This window comes from Hyla sarda, chromosome 10 (genome assembly GCF_029499605.1).
Source record: "Hyla sarda isolate aHylSar1 chromosome 10, aHylSar1.hap1, whole genome shotgun sequence".
Taxonomy (NCBI): Eukaryota; Metazoa; Chordata; class Amphibia; order Anura; family Hylidae; genus Hyla; species Hyla sarda.
This window is the reverse complement of record NC_079198.1, coordinates 49,808,845-49,830,170: the sequence shown is the minus strand read 5'-3', so window position 1 is coordinate 49,830,170 and position 21,326 is coordinate 49,808,845. Positions and strand designations below refer to the sequence as shown.

Here is a 21,326-nt window from a genome sequence, read left to right as displayed (position 1 = left end):
GCCTGCTTTGATTCTTTTATTTTCCTCCCCTTCAGGTGGGGGTTCAGGAGCATGGCACTACCTGTTCCCCATTTCCGGCTAAGGGGCACAGGACATAAGATACAAATGACCCCTTAACCCCTTCCTGCCAATGGCCAGCACGTGGGGTAGTACCTTGGATCCAGGTCCCCCCCATATTCTCTGCTCGTCCTGGTCTGTAGCAGCAGGACATGATGCAGGCATCCATAAGTCCTGGCTGAAGATGTCTTGGGGTGGAAGACATCTTCAGGTGAGTATGGTTATAAGGGGAGTATGTCCAACTCCAGACAGGCTACGGCACTGGTTACCTACTATGCATGTGTGGGCTGTAAATCCAAAATCCCTGGGGGTTCAAGCGGACCTCGCTGTCAGTTTCTGTGGCCCCTGATGCTCCAACAGAATGTGTGGGGCCTGTCCCTCCTCCATAGTGGGTATCTTCCCTTAGCCAGTCAATCGCCGAATTGGCTAGGGTCTCCAAGTCAGTGGCCTCTGCCTTGGAGCGGTCTTCCCTGCGGGATACACCCAGAGACTCGCATTCCATTTTTCCGTACCTGCTATTCCTCCGTGCTTCTAAGCACGCTAAGGTGATTACCTCTGGCTCTTCTCTGGAACACGCCCGGGTTGGCCCCTCTTTTCGCCGGTCTCGCTCTTGCTCACAGGCAGACCTCAAGTCCGAAATGGTGGATGGATTAGTGTCAGCCATTCGGGACACCTTTCAGCTGGAGGACCCTGGAGCTTCGGATCCTGTTCCAGAAGTCTCCTTTCATCTCATTTCGCAGAATTTGACGCCTTGCTGGGCGCAGCTTGGAAACACCCGGTAAGAATTCAGGGAATCAAGAAGGTTCAAGCCTGCTTTCCCTTCCCTCAGGACCTAGTTTCTAAATGGACGGTGCCACCTAAAGTTGATCCACTGGTCTCCCGCCTGTCCATGTCCACTACTCTACCTCTTGCAGATGCAGCGTCCCTTAAGGATCCTGCTAACAAGATGGAAAATTTGGCTAAGTCCGCTTTTGAGGCAGCTGGATCTTCATTGCTTCCCACCTTTGCTTCCACTTGGGTGGCCAAGGTGTGTCTGTTTGGGCTTCCCAGCTTCGCCAGGGTATCCTTTCTGGAGTCTACAGGGAGGAACTGGCAGAGGCAGCTCACCAGCTCTCAGGCTGGCGATTTTTCTCTGCTCAGTGGCTTTGGAATCCGCTCGCTTCTCTGCCTTTGCCTCGGCTAATTTGGTTGCCATTCGTTTCGCCATGTGGCTGAAGGTGTGGGACGCCGATGCAGCTTTGAAGAGGTCTCGGAGTTACCCTTCCCGGCTTTTTAGAAAATGGTTGGATGAGATTATTTCCGAAGCCATGGAAGGTAAGAGTTCTCTGCTTCCACAGATCAAGCCTCGTTGCTCCGACCCCGTTGGAAGGCAGCTACTTTTTGGCCAATGGCACGGGTCGTCTTTCCAAACAGGCGCACCCTCCCTCTCGTACCCCCTCCAAGGCACGCTCCTCATGGAGGTCGGACAACTGATCTGGCAGTTTTGCGGCCAAATCTGGTACCCATAAGCCTGCCTCTTCCTGAAGGGGCGCCCCCACCCGCATCGTCTTCTCTGGTGGGAGGTCGCCTGTCTCTTTTCCAGGACATTTGGCTGGCTCAGGTCCAGGACTCTTGGGTACGAGACGTCATTTCAGGGGGCTATCTCATAGAATTTGCCTCCATCCCCAAACACTGCTTCTTTCAATCCTGCCCTCCACGGTCCCCTTCTTTGGCGGCGGCTTTTCAGGTTGCTTTACATTTTCTCCTCTCTCAGGGCGTGATAGTGGCAGTCCCACTGGGAGAACGTGGTTCAGGGTTCTATTCAAACCTCTTTGTTCCCAAAAAGGAGGGCTTGGTTTGACCCATTCTGGACCTAAAGTTACTCAATCGCCATCTGCTCCTCCGCCATTTTTGGATGGAGTCTCTCCTGCCCGTTGTGGCCTCCATGGACCAGGGCGAGTTTCTTCTTTGGACATCCGGTACTCCTATCTCCACATCCCTATCTTTCCAGCTCATCAGCGTTTCCTTAGATTCCCTGTTCCAGAGGGTTATTTTCAGTTCGTTGCGCTCCCCTTTGGACTAGCCACGGCTCCCAGGGTCTTCACCAAGGTCATGGCGGCTGTCATTGCAATCCTTCAGAGCCGGGAATCTCTGTTCTCCCCTACCTGGACAACCTCTTGATCAAGGCTCGGTCTCGCTCCGAGAATTTGGAGTCTTCAGATCAATCTTCACACCCTGTCCTCTTTCAGGTGGGTGATCAACTGGGAGAAGTCACATCTGTCCCCCTCCCAGTCCCTGATATTTCTGGGTCTCCTTTTCAACATGGCAGTAGCCAAGGTCTGTCTTGCCTTGGACAAAAGGCGCTCTCTGCAGCTGGGATCTGTCGCCTTCGGCGCCCTTCCCTGTTCCCAATTTGCTTCTGCATGGAGGTTTTGGGCCGTACTGTGACTGCCATGGAGGCAGTCCCCTTCGCCCAGTTTGTCGCTCCCTCCAACTGGCGATCCTGGACAGGTGGGACAAGTCTCCGTTGTCCCTGGATTGCCGGATCTTTTTGCCTACGGCGGTATGGCGGTCTCTTTGGCTCAATTCTCCCCTCCTTTGTCTGGGGAGGTCTTTCCTTCCTCTTTGTTGGCAGATTGTCACTACCAATGAAAGTATCCTGGGCTGGGGAGGTGTGTTTCTGGACCTGACTGTCCAGGGGCGCTAGTCTCCTCAGGAAGCCCGCCTCCCCATCAACCTTCTGGAGCTTTGGGCAGTCTTCCTTTGCCGCCTCCACTGGGAGACTCTCTTTCAGGGTCGGCCGGTCAGTGTTCAGTCGGACAATGTGACGGCTGTCTCATAACATCAATCGCCAAGGTGGTACCCGGAGTCGCCCGGCGATGAAGGTCTCATTCTCTGGGCCGAGGCTCTTAATTCCTGACCTAGCGGCGATCCACATTTCTTGGTGTGGATAATTGGGAAGCGTACTTTCTCAGCTGCTCTTCAGTGGACCTGGGTGAGTGGTCTCTCCATCCTGAGGTGTTCTCACAGATCTGCGATCTCTGGGGGACTCCGGATGTGGATCTCTTTGCATCTCGTCACAACAGGAGGGTTCCCCTCTTTGTAGCGAAGTCTTGGGATCCTCTGGCCTTGGCGGTGGATGCTCTGGTCGTTCCGTGATCGTCCTTCAGTCTCCCTTATCTTTTTCCACCTCTTCCCCCCCCCCCCCCCCCCTCTCCTGCCCAGGGTTCTGAGGAAACTCTATGCAGACGACGTTCCTGCCATTCTGGTGGCTCCGGATTGGCCCAGACGTCGTCTGGCTGGTCGAAGACGTGCCGCTGCGTCTTCCGCTGTGCCCCGATCTTCTTTCTCAGGGTCCTCTTTGCCACCCCAATTTACTGTCGCTGCATTTGACGGCATGGCAGTTGAAACCGCGGTATTGAGGGGGGTGCGGGTTCTCTTCCGAGGTTGTTGGTACCATGCTTCGAGCACGCAAACCTTCCTCTGCCAGGATTTATCACCGCACCTGGAAAGCTTATTTTCGGTCGTTCAAGGCTCAGGATTTTTCTCCGGTGGTGGTGGTCTTTTCTGCGTCGTCTTGATTTTCTCCAGTCGGGGTTGGAGCAACATTTGACCCATAGCTCTCTAAAGGGTCAGGTGTCGGCTCTCGCTATTTTCCAACTGCCTTTGGCCTCTAATTCCCATGTCCACACCTTCTTGCAGGGAGTGGCCCACAGGACTCCTCTTTTCAGGTCCCCCACTCATCCTTGGGACCTCAACCTTGTGCTTGGGGCTTTGAGGGAGGCTCTGTTCGAACCTATTAGGGATGCCTCTTCGTATCCTCTGCCTGATTATCAGTTGATTTTTTTTCTCCCCACCCCAGGGGCTGCTTTGGTACGTCCCACGGTCTGTGTCCCCCAATGGTTTCCGACCGAGAAAGGTAGATTGATTATGCTTACCATAAAGGCTTTCTCGGAGGATCCATTGGGGGACACAGCGCCCACCCATGGTTTGGGTACAAGTTTCGTTAGTTTTGTCCGAGGGGTGGCTCTGTTTTCATTTATTTATTTATTTTTTGTATGCCTAGTGTCAGCACCTCCTAGCAGCAAGAGCATATACCCACAGTCTGTGTCCCCCAATGTATCCTCAGATTTTATGGGAAGCATAAAAAATCTTTATGCCTGGACTGCCACAATTAACAAAATTGACTTTTCTCCCGCAAGTATCATCATCATAATCATCTTGCCCTCCAGTGCAGTTGTCTTCCTGCTTCCTGCTCAAATAATCGCTGGCCGCAGCAATGTCCTGCCTCAGCTGGTAATAGGCTAAGTGGCAGTGTGACATATTGGGCCTGGGCACCAGAAGAAGGCGGAGCCCAATACGTCACATTGCCACTCAGCCTATCTGCGGCTGGTGATTAGCATGTAGGAATGAAACTTGGTAACTGCCCTCTGTATTTTGGTGTGCTGGCCCAATCTCCATTCTAGTTCTTCCCAAAGGTGTTCCAATAGGCTCTGTACAGGCCAGTCAATATCTTCCACAACAAATACGGCATTAAAGGTCCCTTTATGTTATAGGGTGAAGTAGATGTATCACAATATGTACAATAAGTACCCATTCAGTCTGTTTAGGTTACTGTAAAAAAAAGATACATTTAAGACTATATACATTTCCCCAGCATAACTAAATGCAGGGCTGCTTCCCTTTTCATATGGACAGTTCCCCCTCACCTATTACCCCTAGTATAGTTAGCCCCCCCCCTTAGTGTAGATTGTGATTAGCACTATTGCTTTGCTGTGATTTGCTTTGCTGTGATTATCTCACAGGGCAACATCTACAAGGAATTTGTATGTTCTCCACATGTTTGCATGGGTTTCCTCCCACACTGTATAACATAACTTCTAAATGGTTGGACATATGTTGACACTTGGTACATAAATAACATTAGTTCAAGCAATCCTAACCCACCCCTTTATGCAAGCAGCCTGGTTGCTATGGGTAACTGCCCCACTTTTCCTCTGCAGTTTTTGATAAATTCTCTGCAGTATCTTCAACTTTTCTACACCTTGTCCCTGTTTTATAGAAAAGACAATGGACGGCATTTATCATTGTAGTGTAAGTGAAGCATTTTTCTACAATTTTTTTTTTTTTTTTTTGTGTGTGCTGGTAATTTTTGTAGGAGCACTAAATTTGTCAGAGCATTTGATAAATTTTGTAAGGTAAACATGTTCTGAAATTTCTCTCTTCATATACACCAAAAAGCTAAGCGAAGTCTGGGCTGGTGTAGTTTTAGAGACTTTTCAATGACTTTGTGCCTTTTTCGCGCTTTTTCATAAAAAGGCACAGTTCATAAAACCCTTCCATATCATTGTGGATTGCAACTCAAAATCAGCAGAAATGTGTAAACCAAAGGGTGCAAATAAACCTTGCTTGTGCCTCTTTTGCGCCTTTTTCTAGACACACAAGTCTAACTAAAGACAATGATAAATGTCAGCCAATCTGTGTACAGTGCTGTAGGAAACTTTAGTACTTGCTGGGCCCACTCCCTTCCTAGTGTAATTATGTAGCTTGTCTAGGCTGTTTTTTATACTGTGTTCTCTGAAAGACTGCAGCAATTCTTGGTAAATCTTATTTGTAACATGAGAGCCTGTTCCACAGGCTCCATGAGATTAATAGGTAACCGTTTTAAAGTTTACTTGTATATAGAAAATACCATTATGTACATTTGTAATATACATCAAAAAGTGTATTGGGCGTAAGATTCTGTCCCTTCAGCTATTGTCTGTCTGTTAGGAGTCAATATACAGGAAGTGAGGGTAGGGCTCTGTGCAGGCTCCTGGCTTGTCAATCATCCTGCTGTTTGAGTCGGGAGACCGAGCATCAATGCACTGCTGCCTGCCCACCCACACTTCCTGTATTTTGTCTCTTTATTGAGACACACAGGCATTGGCTGCAGAGACAAAAATATACACATTTTTACCCAATGTATATTACAAATATACATAAGTTTTCTACATTATATAAAGTTTAATGACAGTACACTTTAATATTTGAATTGTACCTTCTATGGCTGCATTCACACGTTTTTTCAATACAGTTTGCGTATCAGGTTTTTGATTTAAAACTGATTTCTCAAAACTGGACTAAACTGTCAAAACATGTGAAAAAAAAAAAAAAATATTGCATCCGGTTTTTAAGAAAACTTATATTAACTTTTCACTCAATTATGAAAGTTTTCACTTGTTTGAAAAAAGTGCAGTCAATAACCGTATGGAACCGTACACACAGTTCCCATTGACTCCCCATGTTAAAAAAAAAATGAATGAAACCATACAGAATGCAACCGGACGCATCGTTTGGCATATGGTTTTCAATGGAGAGTCAATGCATACGTTTTTCAATTCAGTTCCCTACGGTTTTCACATAGAAAACATATACTAGAACTGTATTGCAAAAACATGGTGTGAATGCACCCTATGTTGCTTTAACCCCTTAAGGACCCAGCCATTTTTACACCTTAGGACCCGGCCATTTTTTGCACATCTGACCACTGTCACTTTAAACATTAATAACTCTGGAATGCTTTTAGTTATCATTCTGATTCCGAGAATGTTTTTTCGTGACATATTCTACTTTAACTTAGTGGTAACATTTTTTTGTAACTTGCATCCTTTCTTGGTGAAAAATCCCAAAATTTGATGAAAAATTTGAAAATTTAGCATTTTTCTAACTTTGAAGCTCTCTGCTTGTAATGAAAATGGATATTCCAAATATTTTATTTTATTCACATATACAATATGTCTACTTTATATTTGCATCATAAAATTGACGAGTTTTTACTTTTGGAAGACATCAGAGGGCTTCAAAGTTCAGCAGCAATTTTCCAATTTTTCACAAAATTTCCAAAATCACAATTTTTCAGGGACCAGTTCAGGTTTGAAGTGGATTTGAAGGGTCTTCATCTTAGAAATACCCCACAAATGACCCCATTATAAAAACTGCACCCCCCAAAGTATTCAAAATGATATTCAGTCAGCATTTTAACCCTTTAGGTGTTTCACAGGAATAGCAGCAAAGTGAAGGAGAAAATTCACAATCTTCATTTTTTACACTCGCATGTTCTTGTAGACCCAATTTTTTTATTTTTACAAGGGGTAAAAGGAGAAAATGTATACTTATATTTGTAGCCCAATTTCTCTCGAGTAAGCACATACCTCATATGTCTATGTAAAGTGTTCGGCGGGCGCAGTAGAGGGCTCAGAAGGGAAGGAGCGACGGGGATTTTGGAGCGTATGTTTTTCTGAAATGGTTTTTGGGGGGCATGTTGCATTTAGGAAGCCCCTATGGTGCCAGAACAGGAAAAAAAAACCACATGGCATACCATTTTAGAAACTATACCCCTTGAGGAACGTAACAAGGAATAAAGTGAGCCTTAATACCCCACAGGTGTTTCACGACTTTTGCATTTGTAAAAAAAAATTTAAAAAAATGTCAGTGTTTCCCCCCCAAATTTCATTTTTGCAAGGGTTAATATCAGAATACCCCCCCCCAAAATTTGTAACCCCATCTCTTCTGAGTATGAAGGTACCCCATAAGTTGACATGAAGTGCACTATGGGCGAATTACAATGCTCAGGAGTCATATTCGGCTTTTTGAGAGCAAATTTTGCTCGGGGGCATGTCTCATTTAGGAAGCCCCTATGGTGCCAGGACAGCAAAAAATACCCACATGGCATACCATTTTGGAAACTAGACCCCTTGAGGAACGTAACAAGGGGTACAGTGAGCATTTACCCCCCACTGGTGTCTGTCAGATCTTTGGAACAGTGGGCTGTACAAAATTTTTAATTTGCACAGCCCACTATTCCAAAGATCAGACACCAGTGGGGTGTAAATTCTCACTGCACCCCTCATTACATTCCGTGAGGGGTGTAGTTTCCGAAATGGGGTCACATGTGTTTTTTTTTTTTTGCGTTTGTCAAAACCGCTGTAACAATCAGCCAGCCCTGTGCAAATCACCTCAAATGTACATGGTGCACTCTCCCTTCTGGGCCTTGTTGTGCGCCCACATATGGGGTATCTCCGTACTCGGGAGAAATTGCATTACACATTTTGGGGGGCTTTTTTCCCCTTTTTACCTCTTGTCAAAATGAAAAGTATAGGGCAACACCAGCATGTTAGTGTAAAAAATTTATTTTTTTACACTAACATGCTGGTGTAGACCCCAACTTCACCTTTTCATAAGGGGTGAAAGGAGAAAAAGCCCCCCAAAATTTGTAAGGCAATTTCTCCCGAGTACGGCGATACCCCATATGTGACCCTAAACTGTTGCCTTGAAATACGACAGGGCTCCAAAGTGAGAGCGCCATGCGCATTTAAGGCCTGAATTAGGGATTTACATAGGGGTGGACATAGGGGTATTCTACGCCAGTGATTCCCAAACAGGGTGCCTCCAGCTGTTGCAAAACTCCCAGCATGCTTGGACAGTCAACGGCTGTCCGGCAATACTGGGAGTTGTTGTTTTGCAACAGCTGGGGGCTCCATTTTGAAAACAGTGGCGTACCAGACGTTCATTTTTATTGGGGAGGGGGACTGTGTAGGGGTATGTGTATATGTAGTGTTTTTACTTTTTATTTTGTGTTAGTGTAGTGTCGATTTTTTAGGGTACAGTCACACGGGCAGGGGGGTTACAGCGATTTTTCCCGCTGCGAGTTTGAGCTGCCGCGCAAAATTTGCTGCATCGCAAACTTGCAGCCTGATACTCACTGTAAGCCCCCTGCCCATGTGAATGTACCCTGTACATTCACAAGGGGGGGACCTCCAGCTGTTGCAAAACTACAACTCCCAGCATGCACAGTCTATCAGTGCATGCTGGTAGTTATAGTTTTGCAACAGCTGGAGGCACACGAGTTGGGAAACACTGAGTTAGGAAACAGACAATGTTTCCCAACCAGTGTGCCTCCAGTTGTTGCAAAACCACAACTCACAAACGTGCATTGCTGTAAAGGGCCCGACCGCGACTGAAGATCCACTCACCTGTCGCCGCCGCCATCTTCCTCGCCGGGATCCGGGTCTTCAGGGACGAGGTAAGTACCGGGGCCGGGCCCCAGCACTCCCCCGTCCCCCGCCGCGTCCTCCGGTCTTCCTCTCGTCCTCTCCGGACTTCCAGGGGCCGGGCAGGACGGGAGGAAGTAACCGCCCCCCCCCCCCTTGCGATTGGTCGGTTAACTAACCGAAGAATCGCAGGGGATCGGAGGAGGTGGCAGGCTTGCCACCTCGCTCCTATGCTTTAGCATGGTCCTGGCTGTCTGCGACAGCCAGGATCATGCAAAATTACTGGGCGGTCGGGTCCCAGAGACCCGATCAGCCCGGTGTTGCCGCAGATCGCAAGGGCAATTTCCCTTGCGATTTGTGGTGATCGTCGACATGGGGGGCCTACATGGCCCCCCCTCGGCGTTTGCCCTGGATCCCTGCTGAAGAATTTCAGCAGGGATCCGCTTCCGATCTCTGCCGGGTGAGCGGCGGAGACCAGGAAAAGACATGACGTCTGCATACGTCATGGGTCCTGAAGAGGTTAAAGAAAAAAAAAAATTGTCACTGCACACGAATAGCATTCACTTCAAACTCTGTGCCTGAATGGAGGCGCCACTAGTAGCAGTGCAACAAAAAAATGAAGTTTCCTGACAACAGTCTCCAGTGCAAGACCGAGTGTAATGCGATTCAATGGCACTGGGTTTTGCCTTAAGGCATTTAGGAGCCAGATTTAAAACTAACGTAATTTAGAAAAATTACAGGGCACAATGCTGTATTCATAAAACTTAATTAATTTACTGACCATCTCTCTTCAATTTTAACCCCTTAAGGATGCCATACGCCCCAGTTTTAAAGTCCATAAGGACTAAGGGCGTATGAATACGCCCATGGAAATTCTGGTCCTCGGCAGGTGGGGACTGGACTGGGGTGACTGCTATCAGCAGGCACCCCGTGCAAACCCCTGAGGGGGTCCCTGGAGGCACACTTTCTATGAAAGTGTGCAGCCAGCTATTGCATAACTAAAACTCCCAGTATGCACAGACTACCAAAGGGCATGCTAGGAGTTGTAGTTTTGCAACAGCTGGAAGCACACTGCTACAACTCCCAGCATGCCCTTCGACTGTCAATTCATGCTGATTGTTGCAGTATTGCAACAGCTGGAGACACATTTTGCAGAACAGTTTGTTACTTAAAGGAGTACTCTGGTGCAGAGTACTCTTGCTCCGTCCTGCCCGAGCTGCAAAATAAATGAAAATGAACCATCACTCACCTCCCTGAAGTTCTAGTTTTGCAACAGCGGGAGGCACACTGGTTGCAAAACGGTTACTTAACTGTGTTTCACAACCAATGTGCCTCCAGCTGTTGCATAACTACAACTCCCAGCATGTATGGTCTTTCAGTGCATGCTGGGAGTTGTAGTTTTACAACAGCTGGAGGTCCCCCCCCCCCCCTTTCCATGTGAATTTGCAAGTTTGAGATGCGGCAAATTCTCCGCCGCAGCTCAGACTACCAGCGAGGGACTCATTGTAAACTTCCGCCCGTGTGAATGTGCCCTAAAAAACACTACACTAACACATAATAAAGGGTAAAACACCACATATACACACACTCCTACACAGTCTCCCCCCCCCCCCCCCCCCCCCCAATATAAAAAAAAAGGGTGTTTTATGGCATAGTTTCCAAAACGGAGCCTCCAGCTGTTGAAAAACTCACAGTATTGCCGGACAGTCACTGACAAGGCATGCTGGGAGTTTTGCAACAGCTGGAGACACCCTGTTTGAGAAACACTGCCGTACGGTATTTTTGTGGCGGATTCAAATCCCCTATTTAGTCCTCAAATGCGCATGGTGCTCTCACTTCGGAGCTGTCGTATTTCAATGAAAGTTTAGGGCCACATATGGGGTATCTCCGTACTCGGGAGAAATAGCGTTACAAATTTTGGGGGGCTTTCTCCTCTTACCCCTTATGAAAAGGTAAAGTTGGGGTCTACAGCAGCATGTTAGTGCTTAAAAAAAAAATAAATTTACACTAACATGCTGGTGTTGCCCCATACTTAATTTTCACAAGCTGTAAAAGGGGAAAAACAAAATTTGTAACGCAATTTCTCCTGAGTACAGAACTACCCCATATGTGGGCGTAAAGTGCTCTGCGAGCGCACAACAAGGCTCAGGAGTGAGAGCGCACTATGTACATTTGAGGTCTAAGTTGGTGGTTTGCACAGAGGTGGCTGATTTTACAGCCGTTTTGACATAAATGCAAAACAGTAAATACCCAGATGTGACCCCATTTTGGAAACTACACACCTTCACTGAATGTAACAAGGGGTATAGTGAGCCTTAGCACCCCACAGGTGTTTGACAAATTTCCGTTAAAGTTGGATGTAAAAATGAAGTCTTTTTCCACTAAAATGCTGGTGTTACCCTACATTATCATTTTCACAAGGGAGAATAGGAAAAAGCCCCTCAAAATGTGTAGCCCCATTTCCTCTGAGTAAGAACATACCCCATATGTGGAAGTAAAGTGCTCTGCAGGCAAACTACAATGCTCAGAAAAGGAGCGCCATTGGGCTTCTGGAGAGAGAATGTGTCCGAAATTGAAGGCCATGTGAGTTTAAAAAGCCCCCATAGTGCCAGAACAGTGGACACCCCCCTCCCCCCACATGTGACCCCATTTTGGAAACTACACCCCTCATGGAATGTAATAAGGGGTGCGGTGAGCATACGCCCCACAGGTGTCTGACAGTGGGCCGTGAAAATGAAAAATTTCATTTCATTTGCACAGCCCACTGTTCCAAAGATCTGTCAAACTCCAGTGGGGTGTAAATGTTCACTGCACCCCTTATTAAATTCTGTGAGGGGTGTAGTTTCCAAAATGGGGTCACATGTGGGGGGTCCACTGTTCTGGCACCACGGGGGCTTTGTAAATGCACACGGCCTCCCACTTCTATTCCAACCAAATTCTCTCACCGAAAGCTCAATGGCGCTCCTTCTCTTCTGAGCATTGTAGTTCGGCCCCAAAATACTTTACATCCATATATGGGGTATTTCTATGGGGTTACAAATTTTGGGAGGCTTTCTCCAATTACCCCTTGTGAAAATGAAAAATTTTGGGTAAAACCAGCAAATTTGCAGAAATTTGTCAAGCACCTGTGGGGTGTTAAGGCTCACTGTACCACTTGTTACGTTCCTTGAGGGGTGTAATTTCCAAAATAGTATGACATGTGTTTTTTTGTTTTTTTTTCTGGCACCATAGGGGATTCCCAAATGCGACATGCCCCCTATAAACCATTTCAGCAAAATTTGCTTTCTAAAAGCCAAATGTGGCTCCTTCTCTTCTGAGCATTGTAGTGCACCCGCAGAGCACTTGACGTCCACACATGGGGTAGTTCCATTTTGTGGGGCATTTTCTCCTTTAACCCTTGTAAAAATGTAAATGTAATTATGTGTGTGTGTGTGTGTGTGTGTGTGTGTGTGTGTATATATGTGTGTGTGTGTATATGTGTGTGTGTATGTATATATGTGTGTGTGTGTATGTATATATGTGTGTGTGTGTGTGTATGTATATATGTGTGTGTGTGTGTGTATGTATATATGTGTGTGTGTGTGTGTATGTATATATGTGTGTGTGTGTGTGTATGTATATATGTGTGTGTGTGTGTGTATGTATATATGTGTGTGTGTGTGTGTATGTATATATGTGTGTGTGTGTGTGTATGTATATATGTGTGTGTGTGTGTGTGTGTATGTATATATATGTGTGTGTGTGTGTATGTATATATATGTGTGTGTGTGTGTGTGTATGTATATATATGTATGTGTGTGTGTGTGTATGTATATATATGTATGTGTGTGTGTATGTATGTATATATATGTATGTGTGTGTGTATGTATATGTATATTAATGTGTGTGTGTGTATGTATATTAATGTGTGTGTGTATGTATATTAATGTGTGTGTGTGTGTGTGTGTGTGTATGTATATTAACCCCTTAAGGACCGGAGGTTTTTCCGTTTTTGCATTTTCGTTTTTTGCTCCTTGCCTTTAAAAAATCATAACTCTTTCAAATTTACACCTAAAAATCCATATGATGGCTTATTTTTTGCGCCACCAATTCTACTTTGTAATGACGTCAGTCATTTTGCCCAAAAATCTATGGTGAAGCGGGAAAAAAAATCATTGTGCGACAAAATTGAAAAAAAAAACGCTGTTTTGTAACTTTTGGGGGCTTCCGTTTCTACGTAGTACATTTTTCGGTAAAAATGACACCTGATATGTATTCTGTAGGTCCATACGATTAAAATGATACCCTACTTATATAGGTTTGATTTTGTCGGACTTCTGGAAAAAATCATAACTACATGCAGGAAAATTAATACGTTTAAAATTGTCATCTTCTGACCCCTATAACTTTTTTATTTTTCCGTGTATGGGGCGGTATGAGGGCTCATTTTTTGCGCCGTGATCTGAAGTTTTTAACGGTACCATTTTTGCATTGATAGGATTTATTGATCAAATGCACTATTTTGGACTTTGGAATTTTTTTGCGCGCACGCCATTGACCGAGCGGTTTAATTAATGATATATTTTTATAATTCGGACATTTCCGCACGCGGTGATACCACATATGTTTATTTTTATTTACACTGTTTTTTTTTTTTTCATTGGAAAAGGGGAGTGATTCAAACTTTTAATAGGGGAGGAGTTAAATGATCTTTATTCACTTTTTTTTTTTTCACTTTTTTTTTGCAGTGTTATAGGTCCCATAGGGACCTATAACACTGCACACACTGATCTTCTATGTTGATCACTGGTTTCTCATAAGAAACCAGTGATCAACGATTCTGCCGGATGACTGCTCATGCCTGGATCTCAGGCACTGAGCAGTCATTCGGCGATCGGACAGCGAGGAGGCAGGAAGGGGCCCTCCCGCTGTCCTGTCAGCTGTTCGGGATGCCGCGATTAGCCGCGGCTATCCCGAACAGCCCGACTGAGCTAGCCGGGAACTTTCACTTTTAGCCGCGCGGCTCAGCTTTGAGCGCGCGGCTAAAGGGTTAATAGCGCGCGGAGCCGCGATCGGCGCTGCGCGCTATTAGAGGCGGGTCCCGGCTTCACTATGACGCCGGGCCCGCCATGATATGACGCGGGGTTACTGTGTAACCCCGCGTTATATCGGAAGAGCAGGACCAAGGACGTACCGGTACGTCCTTGGTCCTTAAGGGGTTAGTGTGTGTGTGTGTGTGTGTGTGTGTATATTAGTGTGTGTGTGTATGTATGTATATTAATGTGTGTGTGTGTGTGTGTGTATGTATGTATGTATATTATGTGTGTGTGTGTGTATGTGTATGTATATTAATGTGTGTGTGTATGTATATTTATGTATATTAATGTGTGTGTGTGTGTATGTATATTTATGTATATTAATGTGTGTGTGTGTATGTATATTTATGTATATTAATGTGTGTGTGTGTGTATATATATATGTGTATGTATACATGTATATGTATATATATGTATATATATGTATATATATACATTTTTTTTTTAAATTATATATATATATATATATATATATATATATATATATAATTTAAAAAAAAAAATGTTTTATTGCTGTTCTGGCCCTATAGGGGCTTCCCAAATGGGACATGCCCCCCAAAAAGCCATTTCAGAAAGACTCACACTGCAGTTTTTATAATGGGGTCATTTATGGGGTATTTCTAATATGAAGACCCCTCAAATCCACTTCAAAACTGAACTGGTACATGAAAAATTCCGATTTTGAAAATTTTGTGGAAAATTGCTGCTGAACTTTGAAGCCCTCTGATGTCTTCCAAAAGTAAAAACATGCTAACTTTATGATGCCAACATAAATTAAACATTGTATATATAAATCAATATAATTTATTTGGAATATCAATTTTCCTTGCAAACAGTTTCAAAATTAGAAAAATGCTAAATTTTCATGAAATTTGGAGATTTTTCACCAAGAGGATGTAAGTAACGACGAAAATTTACCACGCTATTAAAGTAGAATGTCACGAGAAAAAAAACACTCAGAATCAGAATTGGTAAAAGCATCCCAGTTATTAATGCATAAAGAGACAGTGGTCAGAATTGCAAAGAAAGGCTGTCCTTAAGGGGTTATGTGTACCTCCATTTGCAAGCATTTTTGTCAACTGCAGAATGAATGCTTAGAATGTGCTTAGTTCACGTTGGGCTGTGTTTTTGTCTTTATATTTGATAACTTTATTAGTTACGTCTTAAGAGCAATTGACATGGTGCCAGCATGCTTGTTTTTTCATTAATTACCCTAAAAGCTCTCCAGAAGACCAGATTTTGCATATATATCAAGTTTTTGTCTCGTGATAAATTGGTAAACACTGCAAAAGCACATTTAACTTCTTAGAGCACATTTGAAAAAGTGCAGAAGTTTTTTTTTTTTAAATAAAAAAAACTCTCCTAAAGCCCCCCCCCCCCCCCCCCCCCCCCAGCTCCCATTCCAGTGACTTCTGGGGTCACCCACTCATCACTGCAGAACAGGTGGGTCCTACTGAGGAGGAGACTGCTCAGATGTGACACCAAGTGGTGACTAAGGTGTCTGACACAGGAGCAGGGATAGGCGAATATTCCCCAGCAACATAAGGAAATATATTGTCAATGTTTTAATTTTATACAATGACAAATTAGAAAAACAGTATAAAGTGGAAGGTTGTCTTTTATTCTTACAGAAACATTTTATCTATTTTATTTTTTTAAAGGCAATTGCTGGACTTAACGGAATGCAGTTAGGAGACAAAAAACTTCTTGTGCAAAGAGCAAGTGTTGGTGCAAAGAATGCAACACTGGTAAGCATTATTGGCTTTTATATAACTTATTATTTTTTTGCTTTTTTAAAGCTATAAACCCAAAATGTTTGTGTGCAGTGTAACTGGTCCTTCATATTTTAAGGCTAAAATACACATAAATTGCCAATAATTGGCTCATGTAACTGGGTCAATGATCATCCAATAAATGAGAATTATTTTGTCAGCTGATTGGATCTTCTGTGCAGGCTTTTAAATACTTTGTCAGCCTCAGGACCCTATATAAATGTGTTTTTTTTTTTGTTTTTTTTCTCCTAGTATATGTAAAATACCGACATTTGGCTGGAGTATGGTTGCAGTTGGCCATATGCTTCTGAAATGCTGCTGTTAACTTGCTCTATTTAAAAAAAAAATATATATATATATATATATATATATATATATATATATATATATATATATATATATAATTATTAAATTTTAATAAATACCTGCAGTTTTTTTGTGATTTGGATGTAGTTGTTAAAACTGGCAAATGTATATAAAAAAATATATGCAGGTTAACACACTGTTTTCACCCTTGTGCTATGTTCACATGTCATAATGTCTGCACTTGAAATCTCTTTACGGACATTCTGCAGACTGCGGCTTCCAACACTATATGCCAGCGGTAGGATGGCTCGGAAATTCACACATGGAAATTCTGGCATGGTAACATAGCCTTAGAGGTTAGATGCACCCAGGGCTGTCATGCTTTCCCGGTTAGGGTATGTTCACAGGCGGAATGTCAATTCCACCGGAATATTCCACTGCAGCAGAGTTAGATATATTTCAATGGGCTTCTCCTGCACTGTGCACACTGGAATTTCCGCGGTCAATGTTTTCCCGCAGAAATCTTGATTCCAAAAGCCTTTTTTATTTTTTTATTTCTCTTAGGAATGCATTGCAGTTTGAGAAGGTATACTTTCCAGCAGTCCTAGCACCCGACAAACTTGTGAGAATGTCCGTACCTTTTACACCATGTATACATACCCTTAGGGTACGTTCACACAAGCGGACTCGCAGCGTATTTTACACTACGGATCCGCCGCTGAAGGACTGCAGCATGGTGGCTTTACATGTGCCTGCTTGGAGCAACAATATGCTGCTACGAACAGACACGCTGAAGCGATAGTCGCTGCGCATGCGTGGTGTACTCGCACACGTCGCAGCTGCTCTCCCTGCTCCATGAGCTTGGCTGAGGGCTCCCACTATGTGCGAGTATACTGCGCATGCGCGCTGCGACTCACACATCCCAGTCTGTCTGTTCATAGTGGCGTATTGCCTCTCCGAGCAGGCACATGTAAAGCCACCATGCAGCAGTCCGTCAGCAGCGGATCTGCAGTGTAAAATACGCTGTGGGTCTGCTCGTGTGAACGTACCTTTGTCCTTTCTCTTTAAATCCGCATTTAAATGCAGATGTTCAGACTAGAGGGAAGATGCACTGGCAAACCCACACTACTGCTACTGATTGTGTGGGCACAGCTGTTGTGAATGTGTAATCATGGCATTGTATGGAAACTAGGTTCTGTTGATGATGTACACTTAAATCTTATTGCATTAAGAGTGGAGCAAAATGGGGAGTAAATTAAACTTTTTTTTTTATATATTTTTTCTTCTTCTCCAGAGCACAATAAATCAGACTCCAGTAACACTGCAAGTTCCTGGGCTCATGAGTTCCCAGGTACAGATGGGTGGCCATCCAACCGAAGTACTTTGTTTGATGAACATGGTTTTGCCAGAAGAACTTCTGGATGATGATGAATATGAAGAGATTGTGGAAGATGTGAGAGACGAGTGCAGCAAATATGGCATTGTTAAATCTATTGAAATACCAAGACCAGTTGATGGTGTTGAGGTACCAGGATGTGGGAAGGTAGGTCTATGAATTTTAATCTGTCACACAAGAAAATATGCAAAAGCAAGCCGAAGTCGAGATATAAATTATGTATTGATAAAGATACAGAAATCGGAATGTTTTGGAGAGATGGGTTTTACGCAGACAAATATTCTAGTTTCTTGGTTTGAATAAGATGGTACAGGGTTCCCGTGTAAGCATGAGTCTGTATCAGGACTGGAGAAACATATGATCCTTTCCCTTTGACATGCCTACCTTCATCTCGTCCAATCAAAACTCCAATAGTGCAAGTATTATGGAGAGATGTTATAGTGAGTGATGTAATTATAATGTTCAATTGGGTGGAAAACTTAAGTGTTAGGGCTATTAGAAGGCAAGGTGGAAAAACTAAAGTGCAAAAATTAAAAAAAAACTCTTAAGGGGTTAATATATTTTTAATGATCAAATTATTTCACTTGTCAGGAAATAACATCAATTTTCATTATTCCCCACTGTTCGCAAGCAGAGGGAGAGCAAACCTGAGGAATGAGGTTCTTTTAACATGGCTGGCTGCTGCAAATTTCTCCTTACTCCTCTTCCTGCTAATGCTCTCACACTAGGGCGGGGTCCTAAAGTACCCCCAACAGGTCATGTTTTCTGGATTTCCTTCGTCTTTCACAGGTGATAGAACTGTGGTCAGGGAATCGAGCATCACCACTTGTGAAAGACTAAGGAAATCCAGAAAACATGACCTGTTGTGGGGTAGTTGAGGACAGCGCTTTAGAAACACTGTCATAGGGTAGGTTTTGGAGTTGGCATCTATATCACACCGACTCCAGTCTAGTTCAGTCTTTACTTTGCTAACTGGCAGATGCATTTTATACTTTTAGATCCCGAAATAAACTTTGATCACAGGATATAGAGGTGGGCCATTTATATGGATACACCTTAATAAAATGGGAATGGTTGGTGATATTTACTTCCTGTTTGTGGCACATTAGTATATGTGAGGGGGGGAAACTTTTCAAGATGGGGGGGTGACCATGGCGGCCATTTTGAATCCAACTTTAGTTTTTTCAGTAGGAAGGGGGTCATGTGACACATCAAACTTATTGGGAATTTCACAAGAAAAACAATGATGTGCTTGGTTTTAACGTAACTTTATTCTTGAGTTATTTACAAGTTTCTGACCACTTATAAAATGTGTTCAATGTGCTGTCCATTGTGTTGGATTGTCAATGCAACCCTCTTCTCCCACTCTTCACACACTGATAGCAACACCATAGGAGAAATGCTAGCACAGGCTACCAGTATCCGTAGTTTCAGGTGCTGCACATCTCGTATCTTCACAGCATAGACAATTGCCTTCAGCTGATCCCAAAGATAAAAGTCTAAGGGGGTCAGATCGGGAGACCTTGGGGGGCCCATTCAACTGTCCCACAACGACCAATCCAATTTCCACAAAACTGTTCATCTAGGAATGCTCGGACCCATAATGTGGTGGTGGACAATCTTGCTGGAAAAACTCAGGGAACGTGCCAGCTTCAGTGCATAAAGAGGGAAGCACATCATGATGTAGCAATTTCACATATCCAGTGGCATTGAGGTTTCCATTGATGAAGAATGGCCCCCCTATCGTTGTACCCCATGTACCACACCATCAATACATTTTTGTGTTCCTACACTCTTGGAGGGATCTATCCAATGTGGGTTAGTGTCAGACCAATAGCGGTGGTTTTGTTAACTTCACCATTCACATAAGTTTGCCTCATCACTGAACAAAATCTTCAGTGTGTGAAGAGTGGGAGAAGAGGGTTGCATTGACAATCCAACACAATGGGCATCACATTGAACACATTTTATAAGTGGTCAGAAACTTGTAAATAACTCGTGAAAGAATAAGTTGCGTTAAAACCAGGCACATCATTGTTTTTTTTCTTGTGAAATTCCCAATAAGTTTGATGTCTCATGAACCTCTTCCTATTGAAAGGAAAAAAGTTGGATTCAAAATGGCCGCCATGGTCCCCACCCATCTTGAAGTTTCCCCCCCTCACATATACTAATGTGCCACAAACAGGAAGGTAATATCACCAACCATTCCCATTTTATTAAGGTGTATCCATATAAATGGCCCACCCTGTAGTGTGTGAATGCTTTGGAGCGAGCTCTGCTCTTGAGCTCGCTTCAAAGTTCTGTAACAGGCTCAGGGTGTAAATGTATGCCCTGTGGCCTCTAGGTGTTAAAAAAATTCTATATAAGCAGCTATGTTTACAGTTGTGCAAACAAGTCTTAAGGGGTTGTCCAAGATAAATGTAAAAATGTATCTCACTGCTCCACATGCTGGCTGCTGCTGTTCAGATTGTGCCTTGGTACCATCTGATCTTCCTAGTTTCATGCTCAACACACAGAAAATGCCAACTCGGCCAATCACGAGATGGGGACCTGGGCACCATCAAGAAACAGTGGGTTATCAGTGGAGGGTGGGGGTTCGTTTATTTTTAATTTTTTTCCTCTTTGCCTAGTCGTCTCGGTTTTGTTATACTAGTTGACCAGACAACCTATTAAAACAATCAGCAGTGTTAAAGGAATATGGTATAATGGAATGCCAGGAACTTTTTTGAGAAAGATTATTGAAAATATTTGTCATAATTTTGTAATTGTCAAACATACTTGATTTAACATTTAATGTGAAATTTATCATTTTTTTTTTTTTTTTTTTTTTTTTTTTTTTTAATTTCCAGATTTTTGTTGAATTCACTTCAGTGTTTGACTGTCAGAAAGCCATGCAAGGACTCACAGGCCGAAAATTTGCTAACAGGGTGGTTGTCACGAAGTACTGCGATCCAGATGGTTACCATCGTCGTGATTTCTGGTAGATGTAGCCACATCAAAGAGAAAACAAATCTTGAGGTTTCAAAGAAAACTCAGGACAACTTTGTATCTCCCTCTATTCATGTTTTTCCAGGAGACTGTTTGTTTCTGATTAAATGTTTTTATTTTTTTTTCACCACACACTATCCCCTTTATTTACTTCCTCAGGCCTCTGTGACCTTACCTCTTTTAAAACACATTGACTTGTATTTTGTCCAGTTCCATAGCTAATGCAAAAATAAACCTCGGAAGTCACCTTTTCTTGGACTGTTGGACCATGAACTATTGGTGGTTAAACTGTAGTAATTGTCTTATCATTTTTTTTTTTTTTTTTTTGTGGCAGTTTCTTATTCACAAAGACAAATTAAAACATTTTGTTGTATTTTACTTGTATTCTTTTGTAGCATTTGTGTTTGGGGGGGTGGGGGTGTGGAGTATTTTTTATTTTTTATTTTTTTCTTGTCCTGTGTCCCATAAAACTAGTGGATTAAGTTAAGGAGACTGAACACACTTCATATTCAAATTAGTTGATATTTAAAACACGATTATAAAATAGCTTTAAAGGAATGAAAATAATCTCTAGTAAATATCTGACTCATTTGAGACTTATTAAACATTCCCAGTTTCTAGAATTCACCCCCATGTTCTACCACAGGGTAGATTTGCCATGGCTGCAAATGTAGTGCTAGTGTTCAAAAAGGTGAGTGACCCCATGAATAATAGGACTGTT

The 21,326-nt window shown here is 43.5% G+C and overlaps 1 protein-coding gene across 2 annotated transcripts in view; it reads left to right on the top strand.

Moving 5' to 3' along the window:
- Positions 1–20,856, top strand: part of U2AF2 (U2 small nuclear RNA auxiliary factor 2) — a 63,818-nt gene extending 42,962 nt beyond the window's left edge. For both annotated transcript variants that reach the window (XM_056542697.1, XM_056542696.1), the window contains exons 9-11: positions 15,805–15,891; positions 17,516–17,764; positions 20,467–20,856. In XM_056542697.1, coding sequence (XP_056398672.1) covers positions 15,805–15,891; positions 17,516–17,764; positions 20,467–20,601 — 471 coding nt within the window. In that variant the 3' untranslated portion in view covers positions 20,602–20,856. The remainder of the gene's footprint in view (positions 1–15,804; positions 15,892–17,515; positions 17,765–20,466) is intronic.
- Positions 20,857–21,326: the final 470 nt, after the last annotated feature.